Source organism: Adiantum capillus-veneris, chromosome 7, assembly GCF_014529385.1.
Source record: "Adiantum capillus-veneris isolate H3 chromosome 7, ASM1452938v2, whole genome shotgun sequence".
NCBI classification, from domain to species: domain Eukaryota; kingdom Viridiplantae; phylum Streptophyta; class Polypodiopsida; order Polypodiales; family Pteridaceae; genus Adiantum; species Adiantum capillus-veneris.
The window spans coordinates 97,172,874-97,192,662 of NC_140937.1; the positions used below are offsets into that span (position 1 = coordinate 97,172,874).

Consider the following 19,789-nt stretch of genomic DNA (forward strand, 5'->3'; position numbering starts at 1 on the left):
TGCTTTCTCCAGGGTTCGCATGCCCAAGTGCATGTGCAGCTCTTACGATATCGAGCGCACTGTTTCCAGCTTGCATTGATTTTGTGATTGCATCTCGTCAGCCTGAAGCTTATTCTACTGCAATTATACCTGAGGTGATTAGATTGCTTTAATCGTTCTAACATTATAGCAATTCCATTTCAGCCCTGCTCTACTGGTGTAGATTATTACCTCAGGATTTAAGTCGTAATTAGGATCTCATATATGCGCAGCTCTCTGTTTTCCTGTAGCAAGGAGGGCTCCTACTGCAACGCCCACAATCCATCGTTGCGAGCTCCCACTGCTGATTGCAAGGCCAGGGCCGCCAGGTTACCAACTCATCTCGATCAATTTGTTGTCTTCATTTTATATTTTTGGCGTAACATCAAATTGTTGTCTTCAATCGTTATTTGGCTGCCTGGTATGAGTATTTGTTTTAGTGAGTAGCTCACTTCATTTTTAATTTGCATATTATCATTGATTTTCAAGGGACTAACTAAAGTTTCCATTGAAATTTTCTCCCATTGGAATTGTTTAACAAATGAAGCTTATATACATCCACACATACAATCTTCATTCGTGAATTTTTTTTGCTTTCCATAGTTGCTTACCAAATGGTTATGAAGTCTCACATACACAATTTTAACATTTCTATGATACTTGAAGGATACATGCTGTTCAACAAACACTATTAAAAATGCAATGAAAATGTTAAAATTTGTTTTATTGCACTATAACGTTTTGTGACTTGGACGGATGTGTGGGTGCCAGGGTGAACAATGAGCCATTTTAATGTCCGCATTCCCAAACGATCCCGGGGGGCACTAGGCCAAATAACGTTCAGGAAGAGAGTGAGTCTAGGGAAGAGGACGTGGTCTTGAGCACGCAAGTGGGGAGTGATGCGAGCTTTTGAGTATTCTTTAGGACGAAAACTGGCTAGATTCCCAAGTTAATGATTCTATCGGGGACTCCCAAGACCATAGTGCAACTTTTTATGATCCCCATACACTCCATGTGTCTGCGACTCTAGGTTTCCCCCCTAATTTGCAGCCTATTGCTCCAAATGCCCAATTCTTAGCTCCTAGGGTTCCCATGCAACTGCTTATTGGTGCACGATCGGCTCCGTTTGTGCAGGTTTTTGGTGTCAGCCCTTCACCTATTGCGAGTACTTTCACACGTTCTTGTTCAGTTCGTGGTCCCCCTCCCATTGCCCAAGGCTCTAGTACAGCTTCAGGACCTTCTATTGTAGCTCATACACCCCATGTTGCTCACGTTTCCACTGCGGCCATAGGACCTCCACCTACTGTTAGACCACCCCCAGTTGCTCCATCCATAGTGCTTCCCGCTATCGCAAGACCATCTCCAACTGCTAATGTGTCTAGCCAAAGCACAACACCTTTGCCTAGCGTTGGGTCACAAAACAAGGGAAAGAGGCCCCGACAAGTCGATGCGAAGTGGACAGATGTTGCTACTGCAGCATGCATTAAGAACTACGAAGAGAGGTGGGTGCATGTAAGGAAGGGTAATCTGAGATCAAAAGATTGGGATGAGGTGATTGCTCAATTGAATAAAGAGGTGGAGATGGACTATAGCTGCGAGCAAGTAAAGAACAAAATAGACACCTTGCGAAAAAAATATAAAAAGGAAATGGGAAAGACGACTGCCATGGGAGGGGTGAGTTCAACTTGGGAGTATTTTGAGTTGCTTGACACATTATGGTTAACAACTCCACGATGTGCAGGCATTCTAGGTGCATTTGATAGTTCTCGCTCATAGACCCCGGTGGTGCCTGAGGAGGATGGTGAGGGAGATAGAGAGGCAGGGCGGAAGGTGGATTTAGATGATGATGGGGAGGTCGGTGGCACGATAGGGGAGAGGAGCGATGACACAACAGTTCAAGATAGCAATGAGGTTTGGGGCAAGGCGTTAAAGCACAAAAAGTGAAGGAGCCTAAGAGTGCTTCATTGGGGACCTTTGCTCGCGCTTTAGGGGATGGGTGGAAAGGGATGTCGGACACGATAAAGGTTATTAACAAAGAGAGACGCGAACATGAAGAGAGAATGGCGAAGGGCCTGCGTGACCATGAGGACATAATGTTCAAGCTAAAGCAGGAGGAGGACACAAAACGGATGGAGATGTACATGCGGGTTCAAGCTGAAATTGCAAAAGCACTAGGGAATCGACCCAAGGTATGCTTCTTCACCTTCTATATAAAAAATTGAGAGAGGGAGGGAGATTGCACATTGTGTGTTCATGCTCACGTGCAAATGTTCATTTCTATTATCTTTGCATTTAACGTGTAGGATAGACGAGTCCGCAAAAATATTTTGGCTATTGTCGTCTAACTGGCATAGCATATGCCCTATTGATGAAGACCTCTCCCATATTGCATGGTCGGCTGGGAGTACAGACACCTAATTCTTGTTCTTATCTTGCATGGTGTTACTTGTATCATCTGTGTGTATAATTGAAGATGGTTTATTGTCCATTCGGCCACGCATATGGTGGTGTTATCCTAGGCAAGTGACATTTTGGCAAGCAATTCACTCTGGCTTTTGGAGTGCAACTGTCTTTTGAAAACCAAGCCACATTCAGTATGTATTATAGAATGTCATATGAGGCCTTCCATGAGTTGAAGGATCTCATTTTGCTACATCTATCATGTGGAGAGGTACGTGAGTTTCGTAGGGAGCCTATCCAAGCTGACCTTGCCCTTGCATGTGTGCTTTGGCGTTTTGCTCACGGTCACTCTTCTCGTACGCTGTCGCAATTGTTCGGGCTTGGGGACTCCACTATTCGAAAGTGCACCCATTTGATAGTGGGTATTCTATGCAGACAAGAAATGTTGCGTAGATGTTAGATTAAGGTTCCACATGGGGCACAACTAGCCCAAATCATTGGTGAATTTGAGGCTATCACTGGCCTTCCCAACATGTGTGGTGCAATTGATGGCACACACATGAAGCTTGCCCGCAAACCAATTCAGGATTATTTTCCTGCACAGTACGTTAGCCGCCATGGATTTCACAGTATTTTGTTGCAAGGCATAGTAGACTTCAAAAAGTTGTTTTGGGACATTGTGTGTAATCCACTAGGAGGCTCACACAATTCAAATGTTTTCAAGGGTTCTCTAGTTTATAGAAAAATGAAAGCATGTCAGGTATTGAGTGCACCAATTATAGATTTGAATCAAGTGTCCATTAGACCTTACATTGTTAGTGACTCTGCATATAAGCCCACAAGCTTCTTACTAAAAGCATTCAAGTCAAAAGCGCGACGAGACTTGGCTTCAAAGAATGCATTTGACAAGCAAATTGCAAAGGGCAGGGTGAAGGTAGAGAATGCGTTTGTCATTTTGAAGAAGCGTTGGCGCATCTTGCGTGATCTCAATGTGAATTTTTCTTTTGCACCGACAATAGTGATAGCATGTTGTGTGTTACACAATTATGTCCAATTAAAAGGAGAACCTAAGCCTAGCGATTCAATTGATCCACATCCAAATGATGATGAGCCCTTAAGATGGCGATCAGTAACCTGACAACGGGCTGTCGGACTCAAAATGCGTGCAGCATTGTTCAGTGATTTTGTTAGACGTAATTCTAGTCAAGCTTAAGATGTTTGCAAGTAATTAGGAGTCTTGAGTGTGCATGTTTTTTACTTCTATGGCACTAACTGCTCATTGTTTATGACATGTTTTTATAGGAGTGATGATCAGGATTCACCAGTAGGTTGTTTTATTTTTTTGGATAGGTTTAGGGTTTGTATGTACTATGCATGGCCATCATTTGCTGCAATTTCTGTTGTGTATATATAGTTATGTACATGTGTGTGTTACCATCCATTTTCATCACCCAAAAAATGTTTTTCTTTTGTGTGTGTGCACTGTGTGTATGTGTGTTTCTGTGTGAGCATGAATTTGAAAAAACCAAAGAGCATTTTTTTTTGCATGTGTGGCTACACATAAATCGCAAAATGATCCAAAAAAAAATTTCATTGTGAGCATTGTGTGTGTGTGAGTGTGTGCATCAGTCTATGGGGGTCTGGGCACCCCTCATGGACTATGTGGGCATGACCTGTGGAGGGACCGAGTTCAATTCTCGGGTGACTTTGATGGATTGGATCCCCTCATAGCACGCTCCTAAACTTCTACAAAAAAAGGAACTATTTAATCCTTGTATGTGCTCTCTTTGACTACTGCCGGCCGGCCACCATGTGCTCAAACCTCACGGCCGTTCCACGGTCGACGACCTTGCTTTATAAAAGAGTCACCGACCAATGGCTGGCTAGAGCCTTTGTGCTCAAGATTGCCGGCCGGCCAGGGAATATTCCACAACATCATTTGGTCGCCGCTAACTGGCTGCACGGCTAGATATGCTAGTGCTATCTCCCTCCCACGGGTTAAACAGACGGAGATTTCCAAGAGTGACATGAGCCCTCCCCCTAGGGTTTGTAATATATTGAGCGTGGTTTTTGTTATTCTTCATTTCTTGCTCTCCCACTCCCCATCTCTGTGCGCACGATGTCTCTCTCTCTGAGCCTAGTAGGGCGATGATGAACCATGTGAGAGCTTACTGAAAGGAGCCAGAAGCACAAGGAGTGCACTCCCCATGAGTTTAATTATCCTTTCTCTCTCTCTCTCTCTCTCTCTCTCTCTCTCTCTCTCTCTCTCTCTCTCTCTCTCTCTCTCTCTCTCTCTCTCTCTCTCTCTCTCTCTCTCTCTCTCTCTCTCTCTCTCTCTCTCTCTCTCTCTCTCTCTCTCTCTCACACGCGCGCGCGCGCAGGGCGATGATGAAGATGCATGTTTGGAGACCAGGCGGAGGGCTGTTTCATCCCCCTGCGCTTCACCAGGCTAGTCATGTCTCCTATGGCAAGCTACCCGCATAACCAATGCTCATCCATTTTGTGAGATTACCGAAACGGGAGCCAGAAGGACAGCGTTAGCACGGTGAGGACTGCTGCTGGCTCATCCTTAGTGCGTCTTACTGATTGCAGCCTATATTCATAGCATTTGTGCTTATATGCCCCACAAGACTTAAGAGCCAGGCCATTCACAAATTAGTGAGTGAGAGGGGGGGGGGGGATTGGAAAACACTCAGCTATGTTTTTTTAAACTTGTAGCCTTGAAAAACAGGAACTAAACGTATTGGTTACGTGAGCAATAGAAGGGCAATCTTTGACCTGGCGGGGGTTTGAATGCGAGCATACCCTTTTATGTGGGTAGTGAATCATGGAGTTTAGGGTATGGGAGCATACCCTTTTACTTGGTTAGGTAATCATGGATTTGAGGGTTCGAATGCGAGCATACCCTTTTACTTGGGTAGTCAATCATGGAGTTGAGGGTTACTTGGGTAATGGATCATTCAGTTGATGGAATTTCAGAGAGCATCGGGGAACTAATGATTATAATAAGTGATGAACCAGGTGTATGCGTGCACGTTTCAGAAAAATTCAGAAAGTGAAGAATCCTAAAGAGATCCTTTATATTGTTTCTTTAAAGTTTATGGCTGGCAGCTGTCGTTTTTTCTTTTATGTGTCCTTCTCTCTCTCTCTCTCTCTCTCTCTCTCTGTGTGTGTGTGTGTGTGTGTGTGTGTGTGTGTCAAAAGGACATCCTCTGCGTATGGGGATGAGCAAGAGGACCTCAGGCTATGCAGCTAATCTCTAATGTCAATGCGAAGCTCGCCATGTCGCACAATACCCACCATGCCTTCGGCTCTCTGGTTCTATCATACGACAGGCGGCCGAAGGGAGACTGCAAGATTATGCAAGGCAGTAGTACCTGCTGGGAATGGCGAGCAGGAGTGCAGCAAGTCACGCAGAGAGGAGGGAGGGGCGAGGCTGACGTGGACTTCTTTTTGGGTGAGGGACTATTTTTGGGGACCGGCACCGCGGCGAATATCCGGAGGCATCCTGTCCCTTGATGGGATTAGATATACTGACTTGCTAATATCTAATCCCATCAAGGGATAGGATGCCTCCGGATATTCGCCACGCTGAAGGCATGGTGGGAATTGTGCGACATGGAGAGCTTTGCATTGACATTAGAGATTAGCTGCACAACTTGAGGCCCTCTTGCTCATCCCCATACGCAGAGGATGTCCTTGCGACACACACACACACACACACACACACACACACACACACACACACACACACACACACACACACACACAGAGAGAGAGAGAGAGAGAGAGAGAGAGAGAGAGAGAGAGAGAGAGAGAGAGAGAGAGAGAGAGAGAGAGATAGATAGATTTTATTATCGTCCTCGGAGGTCAAATATGACCTATGGGACCAAAGTTACATGTGATGTAGTATGTGTATGGCTGATGAGTGACTCTCGATGCTCCAAAATTGTAGTGATGAGAGTCGCAATGGAGAGCCCACACTTTGGCTGGGAGAGGAAAGTGTGTAGGTCTAAGTTATGGCTGAAAATGTGAGAGAAGCAAGTTCGGATGTGATCAAAAGCTGAGCACTCTAGTAGTGTGTGGTACTCAGACTCTCGAACTTGCAGTGAGCATAATGTGCACAATCGATTTGACTCTTCTCCATTGCTCCAACGCCCTATCTCGCATCGAAGGAAATGGGAGCTAAGCCGAATTGCTGCGATAGTGCGTATCGCGGACAAGGGAATAGGCTCAAGCATGTAAGTGTGAGTACGGTTTCCTCTCTCAGCGAAGAACATGGTTTTGTAGTTGGGGGCAATATAGGTGGTGTAATGTATGAAGCGTGACCCACCGGATTTCTCCGAAGCCGTAATACATTGGCGTTGTAGAAAAGCTTCATTCACTTGAGAGTCAATTGAAGCATCATGTAGCAAGTGTAATGCATCCCATCTCCCAAACCACTTCTTTATGTCTTGCATCCATCCCGTGCTCAAGATCTTGCTTTTATGCGTCTTTTGAACTTTTTTGCTTGCTTCCCATGCAATTGTAGGAAGTCGATGTGAGGGGTTTTGACGCATCTTTATCATGTACTCCACAACCCTTTCCATGCCCATAACCTCAATTGGAAGAGATCCCGACTCAAGAAGTAGGAGCATATATGGTGTTTGTGTCTTAACTTGGAGAAAGTTTGTAAGAAAACGCTTTTGGACATTCTCAAACTCTTTCCAAGTACACTTTGAGATGCTCCCGTCCCACACTTCAACTCCATAAAGAAGAACCGGTGTCACCAATGCATCAAAAAGATACTTCTTGAGAACCCAACACTTGATGTTTCCCGCATTACACATGTTCTCAAATGCATAATATGCTCTCTTTCCCGCTTCCAAACGACGCATAGCACATTCATGCCACTTGTGATTGGATGGAACCTCAAGGCCAAGGTACTTAAAGCTCTCAACAACTTCAAGTTTCTCGTTGTTGTACACAATGCATGGCTTCTCCTTATGGTCGGTTTTCACAAGCATAAACTTTGTTTTGGATTCATTTACAATCAGCCCACTATGCAAGCAAAAGTTCTCAAGGACAACCATAAGCTTTTGTGCATCTTCTAAAGTGTGTGCTAGAAGCACTACATCATCCGCATACAACAAAAGCATGATTACCGCATTGCAAATAGTGACCTCTTCAATGCCTTCTTCTTGCATAAATTCAAGTACCATTTGTTCCAATTGATCGATGCATAGACCAAAGAGAGTTGGTGACAATGGACATCCTTGTTTAACCCCAATAGTGCTTACAAAAATTTCTGAAATTTCTCTTCCCATGCGCAATTGACAAATCACCTTCTCATAGATTCGAGAAACCGTAAGCATAAACTCACTTGGCACTTGGAGTTCTTCCATTCTTCTCCACAAATTGTTACGTGGAATCATATCAAAGGCTTTCTTAAAGTCCACAAAACAACAATACAATCGCTTGCTTTTCAACCGACTTTCCTCCATGAGAACACGAAGAGTGACAAGATGATCAATGGTGCTATGGCATCGACGAAAACCCGCTTGTCCCTTTGCACGCTTGTCATTCTCTTCAGCCCAATCACTCAATTTCATCTCCATTATGCACCCAAACAACTTTGCCATAAGAGACCCAATCATTATAGTCCGGTAGTTGCTTACATTCTTTACATCCCCTCCTTTATGCAAAAGCTTAACCCAATTAGTACTCCAATCATAAGGCATACCATGTTGAAGTGCAAGGTTGAACATATCACACATCCACTCATGGGTAAAATCTCCCGTCCATTTGATCATCTCCGGCTTGATACCTTGAAGATCTCCCGCTTTGCGAGTGGCCAACTTTTCAAGCCCACCGCATACATCCTCAATAGTAAAAAAAGACGGCATACATGGGAGTGAATCATAAAATGGCATTTTTTCAGTATTTGCTTGCTCATATAATTGCCTACAATGTGTGTACATATCCACTAGACTCAAGTTAACAAAATTCTCAACCCGTTTGCCTCTCAAGTTTCTCCAAAATCTTCCACATGCATGTGCCTTTTCTTGGACTTGAAATTCTTGTTGCTTTACTTCCCATCTTCTTCTCTTCTTTTGAATCAATGCCTTGTATGTATGCAAATGACTTTGATAGTTGTCTTTATCCATAGTTGCATCAAGCTTTATCAAGGACTTTCGAGCATCTTGACATTCTTTATCAAACCACCTTTTGCGTGATCTATCTTTGTTGATACCATGGAAATGCTTTATGGCAAAGCATTCTTCCGCACAAGAACAAATAGCTTTCTTGAAAGCTTCCCATTTAGTTTCCAATGGTGCATCACATTGAAGCTTTGTCATCCATAATTTTTGCTCAACCATTTCAATGTACATTGGTGCCCGTTTGAAATCCATACATAGTGATAACTTCTCTTTCCTTTGGCTGAGATTATCATGCTTAGTTGCTTCTCCACATGAAAGGTCAATACATAAGGTGCAATGGTCGGATTCCGGGGTCCATTGACCAAACATAAAACTCTTTATGCGATACATGATGGCTTCAGAGAGTAGCATATAGTCAATCACACTATCCCCATTATGTCTCCTACATGTAAATCCATTGGTTCCACTCCACAAAGATACACCATTGGCAATGAGCATACCCGTGCTATTACACATGTGTAAAAGTAACTTTCCATAGTGATCCGGCTCTTTCTCATCCATTGAAGTACGATCATACAAGTAAACTTCCTCCAACTCCCTTGAAATGTATGGCATATCAAATTGTTGAGTATCATGTTGCAATGTTTTTGTGCGAGCATTCATATCCCCAAATACAATAACATCACCTTCACCTTTGAAATAAGCAATGTCCTCTTCCAAATCAGAAAATGGTTGATCTCTATCCATGCAAGCATAAAAGGGAGAATCATGATGAGGAATGTAGCAACCGGCTACAAAAATGGGTGCTCTTTTTGGTGTCATAATTTTCAGCCATACATAACGTTTGTACTTGTCATCTTTCACAATTGATACAAAATCTTCCAATCCTTTCTTAACCATACATGCTAACCCTCCTTGTCCTCTTCGTTGCTTGAGATTCTTTGACCACATCAATGAATGTACATTGTAATCCTCCAAGCCGTTAATCCTTTGTGTATCATGCTCCCAAGTTTCAACAAGAAGTACAACATCGGCTTTGCTTGTTAGTTCATCAATGCCAACCCCTGCATTCCATGGGTATCCATTACAATTCCAAAAGCATATTTTCAATTGTAACTCGGTCTCATAGGTCACGCATCCCTATTTGCTTGAGAGACTTGCCTCCTCCTTGGGCACATTTTCTTCATGAGAGATCTCCTTGTTTTTATTATTCTTTTCCTCATATGCCTTGCGACGCATATTTTGTTGCTTAATAGTGCGATCTTCACATAAAAAACATTTTGTATCCCTCAAATAGATCCAACTATTATCAAGGATAATCTTTCGCTTGGTCTCATCCGGCATGGTGCATACAATTGGCCATTCTCCCGAGCGAGGAGCTCCTTGCTTCCCCACTCTATGTGCTCCATAGACCATAACTCCGGACATGCCAAAGTGGGTTTTGAAGAAATCTTCAATAACAATGGCAAGAGAAGGAGGTGTCTCTAACTTCTCTTCGGGAATTCCACGAATAACAATGTTCTTGGAACGTCGCTCCCATTCCTTCAACTCCTCCACATCCACATTCTCAACATTCTTTGTTTGAACCATAGCTTGCATGAGTGAGGAATTGAAAACCACATACATCAGCCCAAGACTTGTTTGTGCATACATTTTTCATGTCGCATACATCCCGGCTCATAGTGTCAAATTTCTCCTCTTTCAATACATGGTCATGCTCTACTTTGCTCATCCACTCCTTCAAAGCATTCAAGTCCACAAGAGAGCGTTTACATTCCTTGACTTCCTCTTCAAGTTGCATCAAACGTGTTGTTTGCATCTCAAGTGTCCTCTTGAGATTCTCATTCTCAACCACAAGTACCCTTAGTGTGCCATTCTCCATTGCAAGTGCTCGTAAGTCTTCGTCTTGTTTGTTTACGGTCTCTTGCAATGATACCAAGTACGCCATGATCATGGTTTCCGATGTCGTTGGTTGGGTGGTTGTGTTGCTATCTCCACACTTAGGAGATTTTGGATCATTTTCCACAATGATTGTGGACCTTGTTGAAGAAGAAGAACCCTTACGAGTGCCGGAAGACATTGTATGTAAAATAGGAGATGAGAATCAATTTTGTTGAACCTGTTCACTTCGAAAATGCTGCTATAGAAACGCCTTCCATAACTCTGAAAATTTCTGTCTTTACATCAATGCGTAGAGGACTTCGTGCTCTTCGATTGAGGCTATAGATCACCCAAATCGGAGTTCGGATGAAGAAGTTATGATCAAAAGAGTGGACTGCTGTCTACTAGGTCAAAAAACGGCTGCGTTTTTTGAGAGAGAGAGAGAGAGAGAGAGAGAGAGAGAGAGAGAGAGACCACACCATCCTCCAGTCTCTCAGTGCTCTCATGCTGCGGGAAACAAGAGCTTTGCCCCTTGCCTATAAGGCCACCGCCACCGCCCACCGCCTCTGAAAGAGGCTTCCAACGATAATCGAATCCGTCTGTGTGCGGTTAATGGAAGTAGAGAGAGAGAGAGAGAGAGAGAGAGAGAGAGAGAGAGAGAGAGAGAGAGAGAGAGAGAGAGAGATTCCATCAACTGACTCGATCCATTACCCAAGTAACCCTCAAGTCCATAATTGACTACCCAAGTAAAAGGGTATGCTCGCATTCGAACCCTCAAATCCATGATTACCCAACCAAGTAAAAGGGTATGCTCCCTTACCCTAAACTCCATGATTCACTACCCACGTAAAAGGGTATGCTCGCATTGAAACCCCAGCCAGGTCGAAGATTGCCCTTCTATTGCTCACGTAACCAATACGTTTAGTTCCTGTTTTTCAAGGCTACAAGTTTAAAAAAACATAGCTTGGTGTTTTCCAATTCCCCCCCCCCCCCCCTCACTCACTAATCTCTGAGCGGCCTGGCTCTTAGGTCATGTGGGGCATATAAGCACAAATGCTACGAATACAGGCCGCAACCAGTAAGACGTAGGAAGAATGAGCTAGCAGCAGTCCTCACCGTGCTAACACTTTCCTTTTGGCTCCCGTTTCAGTAATCTCACAAAACGGATGATCATTGTTTATGCGGGTAGCTTGCCATAGGAGACATGAATAGCTTGGTAAAGCGCAGCGGTATGAAACAACCCTCCGCCTGGGCTCCAAATGTGCATCTTCATCATCGCCCTGCGCGCGCACGAGAGAGAGAGAGAGAGAGAGAGAGAGAGAGAGAGAGAGAGAGAGAGAGAGAGAGAGAGAGAGAGAGAGAGAGAGAGAGAGAGAGAGAGAGAGAGAGAGAGAGAGAGAGAGAGAGAGAGAGAGAGAGAGAGAGAGAGAGAGAGAGAGAGAGAGAGAGAGAGAGAGAGAGAGAGAGAAAGGCTGATTAAACTCATGGGGAGCGCACTCCTTGTGCTTCTGGCTCCTTACTAAGCTCTCACATGGTTCATCATCGCCCTACTGGACTCAGAGAGAGAGAGACATCGTGCGCACAGAGATGGGGAGTGGGAGAGCAAGAAATGAAGAATAACAAAAACCACGCTCAATATATTACAAACCCTAGGGGGAGGGCTCATGTCACACTTGGAAATATCCGTCCGTTTAACCCGTGGGGGGGGAGATAGCACTAGCATATCTAGCCGTGCGGCCAATTAGCTGCGACCAAATGATGCTGTGGAATATTCCATGGCCGGTCGGCAATCTTGAGCACAAAGGCTCCAGCCGGCCATTGGCCGGTGACTCTTTTATAAAGCAAGGTCGTCGACCGTGAGGTTTGAGCACATGGTGGCCGGCCGGCAGTAGTCAAAGAGAGCACATAGAAGGATTAAATAGTTCCTTTTTTCGGGGGGGGATCCAATCCGTCAAAGTCACCCGAGAATCGAACTCGGTCCCTCCACAGGCCATGCCCACATAGTCCATGAGGGGTGCCCAAACCCCCATAGACTGATGCACACACTCACACACACACAATGCTCACAATGCAAATTTTTTTGGATCATTTTGTGATTTATGTGCACCCACACATGCAAAAAAAAAAATTCTCTTTGGTTTTTTCAAATTCATGCTCACACAGAAACACACATACACACAGTGCACACACACAAAAGAAAAACATTTTCTGGGTGATGAAAATGGATGGTAACACACACATGTACATAACTATATATACACAACAAAAATTGCAGCAAATGTTGGCCATGCATCGTACATACAAACCCTAAACCTATCCAAAAAAATAAAACAACCTACTGGTGAGTCCTGATCATCACTCCTGTAAAAACATGTCATAAACAATGAGCAGTTAGTGCCATCGAAGTAAAAAACATGCACACTCAAGACTCCTAATTACTTGCAAACATCTTAAGCGTGACTAGAATTACGTCTAACAAAATCACTGAACAATGCCGCGCGCATTTTGAGTCCGGAGCCCGTTATCAGGTTATTGATCGCCTTCTTAAGGGCTCATCATCATTTGGATGTGGATTAATTGAATTACTAGGCTCAGGTTCTCCTTTTAATTGGACATAATTGTGTAACACACAACATGCTATCACTACTGTCGGTGCAAAAGGCAAATTCACATTGAGATCACGCAAGATGCACCAACGATTCTTCAAAATGCCAAACGCATTCTCTGCCTTCATCCCGCCCTTTGCAATTTGCTTGTCAAATGCATTCTTTGAAGCCAAGTCTTGTCGCGCTTTTAACTTGAATGCTTTTAGTAAGAAGCTTGTGGGCTTATATGCAGAGTCACCAACAATGTAAGGTCTAATGGACACCTGATTCAAATCTATAATTGGTGCACTCAATACCTGACATGCTTTCATTTTTCTATAAACTAGAGAACCCTTGAAAACAATTGAATTGTGTGAGCCTCCTGGTGCATTATACACAATGTCTCAAAACAACTTTTTGGAGTCTACTATGCCTTGCAACAAAATACTGTGAAATCCATGGCGGCTAACGTACTGTGCAGGAAAATAGTCTTGAATTGGTTTGCGGGCAATCTTGATGTGTGTGCCATCAATTGCACCACACATGTTGGGAAGGCCAGTGATAGCCTCAAACTCACTGATGATTTGGGCTAGTCGTGCCCCAGGTGGAACCTCAATCTGACATCTACGCAACATTTCTTGTCTGCATAGAATACCCACTATCAAATGGCTGTACTTTCGAATAGTGGAGTCCCCAAGCCCGAACAATTGCGATAGCGTATGAGAAGAGTGACCGTGAGAAAAACGCCAAAGCACACATGCAAGGGCAAGGTCAGCTTGGATAGGCTCCCTACGAAACTCACGTACCTCTCCACATGGTAGATGGGGAAAATGAGATCCTTGAACTCATGGAAGGCCTCATATGACATTATATAATACATCCTGAATGTGGCTTGGTTTTCAAGACAAGCTGCACTCCAAAAGCCAGAGTGAATTGCTTGCCAGAATGTCACTTGCCTAGGATAACACCACCATATGCGTGGCCGAATGGACAATAAACCATCTTCAATTAACATACACACAGATGATACAAGTAACAACATGCAAGATAAGAACAAGAAGTAGGTGTTTGGAGTACTCCTAGCCGACCATGCAATATGGGAGAGGTGTTCATCAATAGGGCATATGCTATGCCAGTTAGAGGACATTAGCCAAAATATTTCTACGGCCTCGTCCATCCTACACGTTAAATGCAAAGATAATAGAAATGAACATTTGCACGTGAGCATGAACACACAATGTGAAATCTCCCTCCCTCTCTCAATTTTTTATATAGAAGGTGAAGAAGCATACCTTGGGTCGATTCCCTAGTGCTTTTGCAATTTCAGCTTGAACCCGCATGTACATCTCCATCCGTTTTGTGTCCTCCTCCTGCTTCAGCTTGAACATTCTCTCCTCATGGTCACGCAGGTCCTTCGCCATTCTCTCTTGACTAGCTCAATGTGTTTGCTAACCAATATGTCATGTATCACATGATAACAGAACACTATTTTTTTTTACTTTGAGTGAAACACGAGGCTCTTCGCTAATGCAATCGCACTTTGATTGTGATAATACAACACTCAAGTCTGCGTAATTCCAAGATTTCCCACTAGGCGAACTAACCACATGACTTCCTTGCTAACATTAGAAATCTCCGCATGCTCTGTCTTTGTGGTAGAAGATGACATACAATCTTGGAGACATGATCTCCATGACATCATTGATCTAGCAAATAGGAATATATAGACAAATATGGATCTTCAACTATCCACGCAACATGCATAATCTGCATCTATGTAACCCACAATGGATGCATCAGTATTCCCAAGGCATAAGCACTTGTATATCGTACCTTTCAGATATCTCAAGATGTGCTTATGCCTTGCTTTCATTGCTTCCTGCTAAGAGTTTTCATAAATCTGTTAACCACTCCCACTAAAGATTGTCCATAAATTTGTTAACCACTCCCATTACAGATGCAATGTTTGTTCTGGTGGCTACCATGGCGTACATAAGATTGGTAGTTATTGATAAATATAGCACTTTGCTATTTTTGCTTTCTCAACATTACATTTGAGATCATTTTTCATGCTAAGTTTTGTATATGTCTGCATTGGGGTACTCAATGTAGCCTTCCCCTTATATATTAAAATGTTGCAATTCATTGAAATAAAGTATCAAGATGATAAATGAACTATCGTTCAGCTTTTAGGTATACAAGTAGTGATCTTCCTAGCTCCTTTCATCAGTTATACCCTAGTACAATTTCTAAGGTTTCACTTAAAAACCCTCTTGCTATTCCATGTAGACATCCTCATCAAGATCCTTGCGAAAAAAGTTTTCTTCACATCCATCACTTTTAGATGACTTCCAATCGACCTCATCAAATGCCACTTACGCCTTACCCCTCGTTATGAATTCCTTTATCCTTGGTGTGTGCAATACACAATATAGATAGATATTTTTTTTGGGCATTTATCCTTATTCTAGCTCCTGTTAGTGAGTATTTTTGTGAAGAATAAAGTCATTGTAAAATACAGTTAGAAATAATAAAATCTTATTGGAAAACATCAGAAGAGATTTTGAGAAGACACTGTCAGCAATCTTGTTGCCATTGTTGTTGTATCGCTTACTCATCACTTGACAGAACGTGCATGTATGTATGAATATGGATAGTATGTGTGTTTAATGTAAATAAATTAGTGTGTGTATGTATGTGTGTGTGTGTGTGTGAACGCAATAAACATAAACATAAATATAACTACTACATTAATTAAGTCAAAGAATGATCCATTAAAAGGTATGCGAGTGCAATAACTTTGTTATGAAAGTGTGAAATCGATCCCTTCAATTTAACCATAAACTGCGCTATTCAAGCATTGACCTTGTAACCTGCATCCTTCATAAATCAAACTACTAAAATTAACCTTGAATTTATGGACTGCGACACATAAGAGGAATGCATGTGCTATAATGTCAACATAGTAAAAGTTTACGGATTCTTGGGGACCCATTGGCCATAGCTAAAGAGTTCTTAATAGAATGTAGACACAGAGATGGGACAATGGGCAAGTATCAATGGGTAAGTAAGCTATAAGGGAGATGGTGGTTTTCTTTTGTTATGGACGAGTGTGGTGAGGGTGTTAAAAAAGAGAAGCTGGTCGTGCAATGCAAGTAGTGGGGTGACTTACAGATGTGATTTTTCCATTTTGAACCACTTATCCCCTAGCCATATTAACCCATGTTGGTGAGCCTCTATTGGATTTAAACAAAGGCTCTACTTAAAATGATAGGCAAGTGATCCCATGTAGAAGATCTGTTCTGCTATTGTGGGTGTGTAGTGGCCCTCTTTCCTTCCTGCACGGTGGTTAGTCACTCCATTTTCAATCTCAAAACTTTATTGTTTTTTGGGGCTTGTATTGTGTCCTAAATGGACAAAGAAAACACTTGACATGGAATAGCGAGTCATAGACAAGGTGTAAAACAATAACTCTTGTATTGAAACTTTGCCGCAAACACCATGTAGACTGAAGTGCCAATTGTATCGTGGGAGGCCACCAATGGATTGGCTTGTGCACCTTAGTTGCTAAAAAGTTGATGTAGGGCTTGACAATCTCTACTCTAAGGGAGGGAGGGTAGGTTGAAGCATGGACATGAGGATGCAGTGCATAACCATTAAATAGACAACACACCTCTTTTCAAATTTTCAGCCAGGCTTTTCACACACATGCCAATTGCCACAAACCTTGATTAAAGTCTCAACTCATGTGATCATCATTTAAGTCACAAATGTATGGGCTTGCAAATGTGTTAAGGTCTCTAGGATAATCCTTTGAGATTCGAACCCATGAAAGAATCTTTGTTCAGAAAATCTTGGCCATCCACTTAAGAGGAATTATGTAGCATCATTGCCTCTTAGGGCAAGCCAAACGCTTCAAAGAGAAACAATAAATCCTTAGACTCTGAGTGCTCTAGTGAAGGGTGTATGATGGATGCTAATCATGCAAGGTGGCTGTGGTTGTGGTGAGGTTGTTAAGTTAACATGAGCCACTTATGAGATTGGGTGAAAATGTGTGAACAACAGTGGTGAGAGGATGGGAAGGAATTTGATTAAGATTCAAGCTTAAACGCACATTCAAAACTCACTGGTTTTTGTAAACCAAGTAAATAGTTATAATTTTGTCCAAATGGAAACAAATTGACATGACTCAACCAAACATAGAACAATATTCTCAACGAATCAGATCGACATGACTCAAAGCCAGCCATAGAACAATATTATCAAGAATAATATATAAATGCTCACGAATGTTAAAATAATCCATGATGTAAAAAAATATAAATTTAATTTGAGATAACAAAAAAAGCTATATATATCATCCTATAGACACAACCAATTTAGCAATTATCACTTACTTCCACTTATAATTTCAAAACTATCAAAATGAGTAGAATGCAGGCTTACAAAATTATAAGGAGTGAATTCTATTCACTAATTATAACTACCCTTCGGACTTGATTTCACATCAAAGAAAACCTTAACATCACCTTGATGAGGTTATATTCAATTGTCACAAAATACTTCTTGAAAACAATCTACATAGAGTACTCCCATTCAAGGGTTGAAAATTACATTCTCTACTATGATGATAGTTCTCAAAACTAACTCCTGCCAGTTTAACTTGGAAAAAAATTTCTAGAAAACTTGAATTTAGGCTTATAGAATAATGGAGAAGTGTCTGTGAACTCGTGAGCCACACCAGGGACAATAAAGCTGGCCGTTTCCGAAGGCTTGTTGCCACAGTTGCACACAGTTCTCACATGTCTGAAAGTGACCACAAGGGAAGAACATTTCTGTTTTCTGTGTAATCATGCATATGTTACATTCGGTGAGATCTTCCACAGTGGAAATCAAAGAGCTAATGTTTGCCTGTGCCTTCACTATCAGCTTGGATTGTTTCTTTAAGGTCTCACCTTGCTCTAAGCAAAGACTTTTCAAAGCTACCAATTCCGAATTCTGACGGCTGAAATCTTCTTTGAAAGTTAACAGTTCAGCCTCAAAAATCCTCTTGTTCTGCATGTTCTCTTCCTTGATGGCCTCCGCCTGCGTTGAAAACTCTTGAGCAAGTGTCGTCTTTACCGTCTCACATGCATTCAAATACATTTCAGGCAAGGCATCATTGTTTTCCCAAAAAAGACCAATGGTCTTGGACGGTGATGGAGAAGCATACACATAATGAACAGGCTGCTTGGACAACTCATGCACACTACCATGGAAAGTATCCAGGAAACCTTCACGAACGGCCTTACGGATTATTGCCTTGGAAGTCAATGCAGCAGATCCGGCGACAACATCCCCCCCCCCCCTCCCCAAACCCAAAATCTGAGCAATAACTTTGATGAACTATGCTTCGTGCAAAAAAAAGAAAAAACCAGAGTTCCTCATTCCGGCAAATTAAAATGTGTCTTAATTTGATCCCTGTCCCTCCACCCCAAAAAAATAAAAAATAAAACTTCTTTTAAGCATTCTTTGAAAGCTCTCAGTGTTTGGTAAAAATGCGTCTTAGCTTAATATCATGCCGTTTTTTGTTTGAATTTCCTCTTGGCAAATTCAAGGAAAGGAATTGTGTATGTTTGGAAAATTAATGTTTTCGAACACTACTTGGCTTTCTGTTAAGATGCTCGGCAATGACAATGTCAGCCGGTTTAGGGTTGGCAATTTACAATGTAGAGGTGGACATATTATGGAGGGAGAGAGAGAGAGAGAAACTTTGGTGTGTGTGTGTGTGTGTGTGTGTGTGTGTGTGTGTGTGAGAGAGAGAGAGAGAGAGAGAGAGAGAGAGAGAGAGATAAACTTTGGTCCCCATAAACGAACTAGGGATATTCTTTTGACTCTAGCACATAACATGAGGGCCTACACTTTGGCATACATGACTCAAAATAGGTATACATGCATACATGCTCCAAGTGGGACCTCACATAAAGGTTACGATAATGGCCATAGCCCATACCCTTCCCCTTGGGCTTTGGACTATGATCGAGATAATCGACAACTAAGGAAGACATACACCACCCCCATGACCCGGGGGGGGGGGGGGGGGGGGGGGGCGTTGGCCTTTAAAATGATAGGACAGGCTAGAGCCCAATTGTTGGTAGACATAGGTATTTGCTATGGATGCAAAAGAACCATGGAAGACATAGACCACATGTCTGTTAATTGTAAGACATAGACCACATATAAACCATCCACTATCTAAATGGGCAGGGGGAAGACTTATGGGCATCTGCTGTAGATTGAAAAGAACCTACATGGGAAGGTGACCTTGGAGGGATTCAAATTCCGGCTTGTTGGGATCAATTGCAAACCATGCTTAAAGGTCTTGGCATGGTTTCTTCCTTGTGCTATCGCATCTGCACAGGTAGTGATGTAGCCAAGCATCCACCCAAGCTTCTTCAACCAAGCAATGAGGACAACTTTACAGGAGAGGTTCTTAAGTGCACATGTGAAGGTGGATCATTATCATCGAAGCTTAAACGTGATTGCTTGGAATGCTGCGAGAAGTGTCCAGTTTGTGCCAAAGCAAGGAAATCAATGCTTTCCTTTGACTACATTCCCATCGGGCCTCAACTAAAGTTATTGACAAAGAGTAGCACTTATTGCCACGAGCTACTATGTTTATGGAGGCACAAAGAAAAATGGCTCAATGGAGATGCAATTAGCAACCAAAGAAGCATTGTTGATGTTTGGGATGGACAAAAATTCCAAGAAGTCAAGGACTTTTGG

At 42.6% G+C, this 19,789-nt stretch overlaps 2 protein-coding genes across 2 annotated transcripts; one reads left to right on the forward strand and one right to left on the reverse strand.

Annotated features, from left to right (window-relative positions):
- The first annotated feature begins 1,110 nt into the window (after positions 1 to 1,110).
- Positions 1,111 to 1,962, forward strand: LOC147454279 (uncharacterized). The gene is made up of 2 exons (XM_086517307.1): positions 1,111 to 1,692; positions 1,795 to 1,962. The coding sequence occupies exons 1-2, from the start codon at positions 1,111 to 1,113 to the stop codon at positions 1,960 to 1,962; spliced, it is 750 nt and encodes a 249-aa protein (XP_086373433.1).
- A 15,760-nt stretch (positions 1,963 to 17,722) lies between these two features.
- On the reverse strand, positions 17,723 to 19,014 carry LOC147454280 (uncharacterized). Its single transcript, XM_086517024.1, has 2 exons — positions 18,964 to 19,014; positions 17,723 to 18,409 (listed from the first exon to the last, which is right to left on the reverse strand). The coding sequence occupies exons 1-2, from the start codon at positions 19,012 to 19,014 to the stop codon at positions 17,723 to 17,725; spliced, it is 738 nt and encodes a 245-aa protein (XP_086373150.1).
- Positions 19,015 to 19,789: the final 775 nt, after the last annotated feature.